Genomic DNA, 8,442 nt, shown 5'->3' on the forward strand with positions numbered 1-8,442 from the left:
ACATGTGGAATGAGGAAGGGGCGGTATTAAGCTCTTAAACATATCTGCCTAAATAACAGATAGAGAGAAAAGAGGTCAGTTGTTGAAACCTTACAGTGAGTACTATTCCTTTTTACCAACTTTGTTGTGTTTTGAAAGTCTTGAAAGGCACATTTTGCTCATTTGTTGTTAAGAGTTTTGTATATTTGGATGATAAGATAGAATGGGATGCAGACAGTGTGTGTCCCAACAACAACAAAAAAATCGTTCATGCTTGTGTGTGAAAGTCATCTGATGGGAAAGTTCATTTTTAAGAAGTTCTCGGTGTAGATTAAAACCACAATTATGCTTGCTGCGACAGGATCTGACGCCAGAGGCAGCAGAGGATCAAACTTACTGCCACAGGCATGGGAGCAGACATTATGAAGGCATGCTTGCCCCAGGAGCTTTTACTGAAACAACGTGCTGAAATTCTCCATGCCCTCTGCAGCAGCGGGTCTGCCGAACAGCTAGAAAGAGTCACGGACATGCTGCTCGCCCAAGGGGAGCTCGGATGGGAGGACTGCCAGAATGTTCTGGTACCAGGAAGGGCTCTACACAGCAACGCAAGGCAACTGCTTGACTTGGTTTATGCAAAAGGTGCAGACAGCTGTGAGCTCTTCTTCAATGTGGTCAAACAGGTCTTGCCAGAAGCTCTGGGAGATGCTTTTTTCTCGTCAGGATGTCATTCCACTTTAGATTACAGAGAAAAGCCTCAGAAAACGTTCACTGAGCAACTCTTGACTCAAAGGCCGGACCTCATCCTCAAACTCCAAGACCGTATAGATGGTGCTCTGAGAGTGCTTGTTGAATCAGGCCACTTTTCCAACACAGATTGTGATGGAATTCAGCTGCCTATTTACACCCCCTCTCAACAGGTATGGCGAGAAAACACAGCAGTCTGAAACTATGTGCTATGAAAAATTATTTGTATTATTCACTTTTTTTTATTAGTCTTACAAAAATTAATAAACTGTTTTGTCTAACATGCAAGCAATAAAGCTTTTCTTGTGTACATCTATGGCTAAAATACATCAACACATGCATTCATAAAACACCTATTACTGTTATGATGTACATATATGCCTGTCCCTTTGAAGTAAATGTCAAACTGGTACCTGGAATTGATATTTCCTTCAAAATTTTAGAGATGTGACATTTGACCTAAGTGAAACAAATATCACTAAAAATGATCCTTGGCTCACTTTCAAAAAAAATATTTTTGTACATTTCACCATGTGACCATCTTTTTATTTTAAAATGTTCACATGACACCTCAGAAACTGTTGTGGTTTTATCTATTTAAGTCAAGGTCTTCCCCAAATGTTAAGCTGTTTCTATGATCTGAACTTTTCTGTTGTTTTCACAGGCAAGACGTCTACTTGATCATGTCAGATCCAAAGGAGAGTCGGCGTCGTTGCTAATTCTGCAATATGTCCAGCAAAGCCTAGAGTCTGAATCAAGTCTGGAGCAGACAAATCTAACCCTGACTAAAGGTATATTGACTACAGTGGTTAAATTTTCAGGCGTGGTTCCTTTTTAAAAATGTGTCAATAAAGTATTGTAAAGACACAGACAAACAAAAAACTCAATGAAATGGCAGTGGAGATAGTTTGAATAACTTTTGCAGTTCAATACATAAAGAAATCAAGTGACATGTGAAGCAACTAACACTCATATTGCTTCGACCTGTTTCTATCAGTGAAATAATATACTGTGACAAAACACTTTGAGGAGAAATTAAGGTCAAGTTCCTGAATGAATTTAACTATAATCGTTTTTGCTTCCATCTTGCAGATTGGTCTTTCAGCTTATGTTAGTTCAAAACTTTTCCTGCAGAAAATGACACTTATCAATATAAATACTAAACTTATGTTTCACATTTTGAGTATATCGTCTTCTTTTCCCTCAGAATTTGAGAAATACCAGAAGAAATTGAGAAGCTCTGTGTCAGCACAGTCTCGCTTCCTTAGTACTTATGGAGGGACCAGCCACATGCCATTAGATGACATCTACACTGAAGTCCAGATGGAGCTACCGAGCAACAGTGCTGATAACTACAAATCTATGGGCTTCAAGGAAATAATTGGACCTGTGGGGTCAGTAAATGATGATGCAGACACAGTGCTGGCATCCGGGGAAGCAGGAAGTGGAAAGAGCACCTGGCTTCAGAGGCTACACCTTCTTTGGGCTCAAGGGAAGGACCTTCAGGACTTTCTCCTTCTTTTTCCTTTCAGCTGTCGCAGGTTGAACTCAGAGCAAAGGGATCTGTCAGTACAAGAGCTGCTGTTTCAGCACTGCTGTTGGCCGGACAGGGGGCAGGAGGAGATCTTCCAGTTCATTCTGGACCACCCTCATCTTGTCCTCTTTACCTTCGATGGTCTAGATGAGCTCAAACAAAGCTTTGCAGATGAACATAGGATTTGCTGCCCCAGCCAGCGTGCACCTGTTCATGTACTATTATTTAACTTAATCCAGGGTTCTCTTATGAAAGGAGTGAGAAAGGTTGTCACCAGTCGTCCAGAGGCGGTGGATCCTGCTTTGAAGAAACACTTACACAAAGAGATCCACTTGAAAGGCTTTTCCCCATCTGGCATTGACTGCTTTGTGAGAAAACATCACAGTGATCCAAATGAGGCTGCCAAAGTTTTAGAATCACTAAAAGCAAACACAGCTTTACTTGGACTGTGCCACAGTCCAGTTCTCTGTTGGATAGTCTCACAGTGCCACAAGGAGCTGCTTGGATGTGGTGAGGAAAGCCTGCAAACAATCACTGATGCTTACTTCATGATCTTACAACACTTTTTCCAGCACCACAGTACCATTAAGAGTGCCATAGGAGTAAATTGGCTGCAGGAGAACCTTGGGACAGTCTTGCATCTTGGACAGCTGGCCTTTGAGGGAATATCAAACTCCAGTTATATCTTTTCAGAAACAGACATGGAGACATGCGGTGTTACCGAGTCAGATATCTGCAAGGGCTTTCTCATTCAAAGCAAGGATATGTCCCTGGCCAACAGTAAATGCTATGAGTTCCTACATATTACATTGCAGTGTTTCTTAGCTGCTCTCTTTGCCATTTTGTCAAGAAACACTGGTTGCTCAGCTATCTCTAATCTATTTGAGCTGCAGGAAGTGAAGAAGAAGAGGCTTAGAGGTACATGCTTTGGGGCTTGTCTGAATTCAACCAATACACCGAACATTGTTGAGGAACATTCTACAATGGCAGAAACATCAAATCTGCAGATCACAGCCACCTTTGTGTCTGGACTTCTGTCCCAGCGCTATCAAAAGCTCTGGTTCCAGTGCAGCTCTAGTGTTTTGGTCGACAAGAAGACTAAACAAGCAGAAAAATGTCTTTCAAAGGGCATGCAGCAACATTTCAGGTCAATTCCCCAACCTGTGCAGGGAGAGAAGAAGAGCATGCATGCAATGCCAGAATTTGTTTGGCTCATCAAGTGCATCTATGAAATGCAGAATAGCAGACTTGCTAAAGATGTCATGAGTAAGCTAGAGGCTGAGCACCTGAAATTGACATACTGTAACATCGGCCCTGTGGAGTGCACTGCACTTGCTTATGTGCTCCAACACCTAAAGAATCCTGTTGGCATCCAGCTGGACAACAATTCAGTTGGCGATGTTGGAGTGGAGCAGCTTCTACCCTGCATGCACATTTGTAACTCTCTATAGTAAGGCCAATGTTTGAATTCTTCTTAACTTAAAGGGTTTGGTTATTTAATCAAACAGGGTCAGTCTCAGCTTATTTTTAACTTTTTCAATAATTATTTTAATTACTTGAAATTAATGGAGGTGGAAAGAGGGTGTGATAAAAATCAACCCACCGATATTAAGCCTTTGATTTACCTTGAGAGGTAGTCAAAACTCATAAAGATAATGATTTTGAATAAGTATAAGAGAAACAGAACAATGCAATGATGTGATTTATCAAATGGCGAAAAATGCAAGCTGTAAAAAAGTCTGTAATTACAGTAAAATACCAGCAGCTGTAGTTGCCAAAAAATTTGTAGTTGCCAAAAAATTTGTCATATAAATACTGCAAAATTCTGGCAACCACAAAATTTACTGTTTTTATACAGTAAAATTCTGTGAACCACAGCTGTTGGTACTTTACTATAAATTAGAGACACTTTTGTTTTTTTTTTACAGTGCAGAGTTCAGCCAACAGTGAAATTACTAATACATACCTTCATATGGGGACTTGTGGTTTTATGTTTTTACTGTGAAAAACATTTATGACAAAGCCAAGCGGCTTGTAGAATTGGCCCTATTCCAAAGTGGAAATTAGACATTAAGAATCTAAATATCTCAAACATATTTTTTTACAGTAATTTAAGCAGATAATGTGTTACTATTTTCCATAGCAGTACTTTGATTTCAGGTTGTTTTGTCGACTGCATCTAACAAGTACCATGCACCATATATGAGCCATATTAACTGTAAATAACTATTTAAAGTAAGATTGTATAATTATAAAACTTTATAAAATAGCGAACCTTTGACTGTTTATAAAATTCTCAACTTTTTGTTGCCTTAGATGGCTAAAATTTGCTCTTTAATTGCTCATTTTTTCACTAGGTGTTATCGTGAAAAGAAATTGATTTTCCAAGCTGAGATTGTTCTGTATTTTTTCTGTTATCACACTAGTTTTCCTTTTTGACCGTAGCCATCAGTTTACTAAGTTTATTGAAGTTTGATTGTTTGAACTACAACAGTAAACAATTGTAACATATAAATGTAAGCTTTCATAGTTAACAAAGTTGCATGTCATTTGCTTAACAGCCTCAGAAATAATAACATTACAGATGAGGGCATTCGCAAACTGATCGACAAAGTCATCCACCTTCAAAACTTCCAGAAAATTGCGTAAGTATATCAAGAACAGTTACTAACTTAAATATAAATCTACAAGTGAAATGTTATTAGTTTGTATAATCACTTTGTTTATTTTGTCCAGCCTTTTCAACAACAGGCTAACTGATGCTTGCACAAAGCATTTTTCTTACCTGCTGAAGACCAGACAAAATTTCCTGTCCTTAAGGTCAGCTCATGCCATCATCAAAAGTGGAACCAGACCAGAGATTCAATTTACAATATACACAATGCCTGTGTAATGTGATAGAATAATGACAGTATATTTTGTCTTTCAGGCTAGGCAACAATAACATTACAGCAGAAGGAGCAAAGCAGCTGGCAGAGGGACTGAAATTCAATCATTCACTGCAGTATTTAGGGTAAAAATGCCTGTGTAAAGTTTCGTGCATTCTATTTTTCAGATATTATAAGTTACTTAGAGTATTTCTTTGTATTCAAAGGCTATGGGGCAATAAGATAGGCAATGAAGGAGCAGAGGCCCTTGCAAATGCTTTGGAGAATAGTAAGACCATTGTGTGGCTCAGGTAATATTTGCTTTCAACATTCATAAACACTTTGTAAGCTTTGACAGTTCATAGCATTTCACTTGCTTGTTATTGCATTTCCGAAATAAAAGAATACAACAACTAACAGTACAATAATACTCTGGCAGTCTTGTAGGCAATGGCGTTGGAAGTGCAGGTGCTTGTGCCATGTCTAACATCATCAGGAACAGCAAATCACTGGAGGAACTCTGGTAAGTCTTAGCAAAATGTTTTGATACATTTAACAAGTGCGGATGTCATATGCAAGAGCTAACTGTCTGATTTGCCATTTTGGCAAATTGTACAGCAGTGCTTAAATGACTGTGCATTATTATTTTCTTTAAAAGGTTGACTGAGAACTGCATAACCAGAACAGGGGTGGAGTCTCTGACTCAAGCCCTAAAACACAATCATCATGTCAAGTCAGTATGGTAAGTGATGTAAAACCACACACATACACACAGTTTTGTAATTCCCCTTCAACAACAGGCTAACCCAGTGCTTCTCAATTATTTTCCGTTGCGCCCCCCCTAGCAAGAAGAAAACTATTCGCGCCCCCCACTCCCCACCGTGACTATCCATCTCTGCATAACATTTTTTCCTTATTAACATTAAAGACAAAAAGAAAGACATATGGTCAAACTTACAAAGAATAACTTTATTAAATTGTGTTTTAAGTCTGCAACAGAAAAGATTTTAAGTGCATCAATGCCTGAAATTAAAAATAAATAAATCCATGTCTACTGCTGCAGGCAGTATCAGCTCCTCTTCTATGGTGTGGGGCTTTTTGCACTGCGCAATTTGGTACGCCACCTTATATGATGCTAGCAGCGCTCGATGGTTTACTGAAGTAGCCTTCACAAAGCGGGATGACTGTTGGCAATATTCAGCACGTTTTCGCTGAAAAAACTCTAGCGGCTTATCGGCGTGATTGGGATGTAACGTATTTAAGTGACGCACTAATTTATTTGGCTTCATGCTGTCCGCTGCGAGCATTTTTAGACACAGCAAACGCACCGGTCTTTCCTCTTCTCCAACTGTAGTCACAGTGAAGCCAAGCGCTAAATACGCTTCGTCGTATTTCCTCTTCTTAGCTTTCGGTTGACTTTCTGTTGTCTCATTATCTTTGTCTCTCTCCGCTTTTCTTTTCATCCCTGTGAAAAACTTTTTCATGTTGGGGGTTGTTGAATAACGGAGGCCATAGACAGAACGCAGTTGGAGCTTTTTGTTGACTTAACACTGCTAACCAAGGCAAACCTGTTGTCTTGTAAGTCATAAAATGTTGCACTGTCGCAAACGTGACAGAAGTAACAATGAGAGCGCCACTGCCGCCTACTGTGCGCAATTACACTTTATACTAGTACGGCCAAAAAAAAGCCTGTTCCCCAGGATCACACGCGCCCCCCCAAGTATCGCACCGCGCCCCCCAAAGGGGGCCCGCCCCACTATTTGAGAAGCACTGGGCTAACCGATGCTTGCACAGAGCATTTTGTTGCATTACAACCACAGATGTGAATTTACTAAATTCTGCTGAATATTTACTAGTCTTCCTTCACATCAACTTTTACTTGCTTTACAGTGTGCAAAGTAAAATATTTTTAATGACCAAGCAGGTAATTTTAGACATTTTTCACGAAGCACAAAGCACTTTTCCTAGGTCTAACACTAGGAAAAGTGAGGCTTGACTTTATAATCTGCATTCTGAACTGACCAGATGAAATCTCATTATCTGAGAGTGTTTGTGTGCAAAAAAAAAAAAAAAAAAAAAAAAAATATATATATATATATATATATATATACATAACCAACATGCTTTGTAGAGCCCATAGACATATTCTATCCAGAACCACTTAATGGATAGTGATGCTGGAATAGAATGGGGACATCACCAAACTGAAAATTAGGATGATAAAATTATCCCAAATGTCTTGGAATGATAATGAGCTGAAGGTTGAGGCCACAGGTTGGTTGTGATGCAAAAGTCAAAAACTCTAGCCTTTTTTTCCTTTCAATCACCTTACATAACATCATGCTTTTTAATGATGAATACTTTCAGTTTGTTCCTTTTCTTTCCAGGTTGAAAAATAATGACCTCACTTCAGCAGAGATTGAAGAAATGCAGCAGACTGATTCACGGCTTGTTTTCTGATTTGGTGTGATGTAATTCAGAGATTATGTTTGGAATATACCCATTATTTTTCATGCAATTGTTGATGGGATCATGTACATAGTGCACAGTGTGCAAAGTGAAATGTTTTTAATGACTTTTTTTTTATTTATTCTTATTTTAGTGTATTACTATTGCAACTTGATGTCAGTGTCATTTTGTGCCTAATGTGCAATAACTATAAATATTTGTATATTCAACTTTTGTGTGTCACAACACTCATTGAAAATCCCAAAACTAAAAATAGCTCAATAGGGTTTTTTTATTTTATTTTAGAAAATGAGGAACTTGGTTAGACAAAGACCCAAACTATTCCTCACCTAATGTGGGGCCTATTTCCTCTTGTAACACTCCCTTATTGTAACACACCATATCCACCTTATTCCTGGAAAAAGTGGTACGTTCCAATCAGGCTACATATAGGGGACATTGGTAATTCTTGGTATCTGGGGCTGGGTGTCCAGGTGTGTGCTGGTTCTCTCCTAGGAGCTGCTTGGTGGGCTTAGGCTCCCTGACTTTGTTGGGCCACTGCAGCAATTTCCAAGACTTTCAATAATTGTTTTAATTAGATTTAGGTCTGAACTTTTGTTATGTAATTTTGGCAAAAACAATACACTTCGATTTTAATAGAGTGACTCAGAAAATCTGTAACATCTTGAATTCACTGTGCCCTCTTGTAGGGGTGAGAAAACAATTAATTTAGGGCAAAATATTGGATATGTAGTAATAATAAAATAAATATTAAGTAAACCCACATAATTGTTTGCAAAGTTTGAGGACTTACTTTATGACAATACAGTCAATTTAATTAAGATTGAAAGATTTAAATTACGGAATATC

At 38.7% G+C, this 8,442-nt stretch overlaps 1 protein-coding gene across 1 annotated transcript; it reads left to right on the forward strand.

The window, feature by feature from the left end:
* The first annotated feature begins 68 nt into the window (after nt 1-68).
* nod2 (nucleotide-binding oligomerization domain containing 2) lies at nt 69-7,747 on the forward strand. The gene is made up of 11 exons (XM_055036646.1): nt 69-95; nt 341-896; nt 1,388-1,514; nt 1,931-3,707; nt 4,819-4,902; nt 4,994-5,077; nt 5,187-5,270; nt 5,352-5,435; nt 5,564-5,647; nt 5,783-5,866; nt 7,512-7,747. The coding sequence occupies exons 2-11, from the start codon at nt 387-389 to the stop codon at nt 7,582-7,584; spliced, it is 2,991 nt and encodes a 996-aa protein (XP_054892621.1). The 5' UTR covers nt 69-95; nt 341-386; the 3' UTR covers nt 7,585-7,747.
* The last annotated feature ends 695 nt before the right edge of the window (nt 7,748-8,442 follow it).

The sequence above is a fragment of the Poeciliopsis prolifica genome, unplaced genomic scaffold, assembly GCF_027474105.1.
Source record: "Poeciliopsis prolifica strain line A6 unplaced genomic scaffold, Auburn_PproV2 SCAFFOLD011, whole genome shotgun sequence".
In the NCBI taxonomy this organism is placed as follows: domain Eukaryota; kingdom Metazoa; phylum Chordata; class Actinopteri; order Cyprinodontiformes; family Poeciliidae; genus Poeciliopsis; species Poeciliopsis prolifica.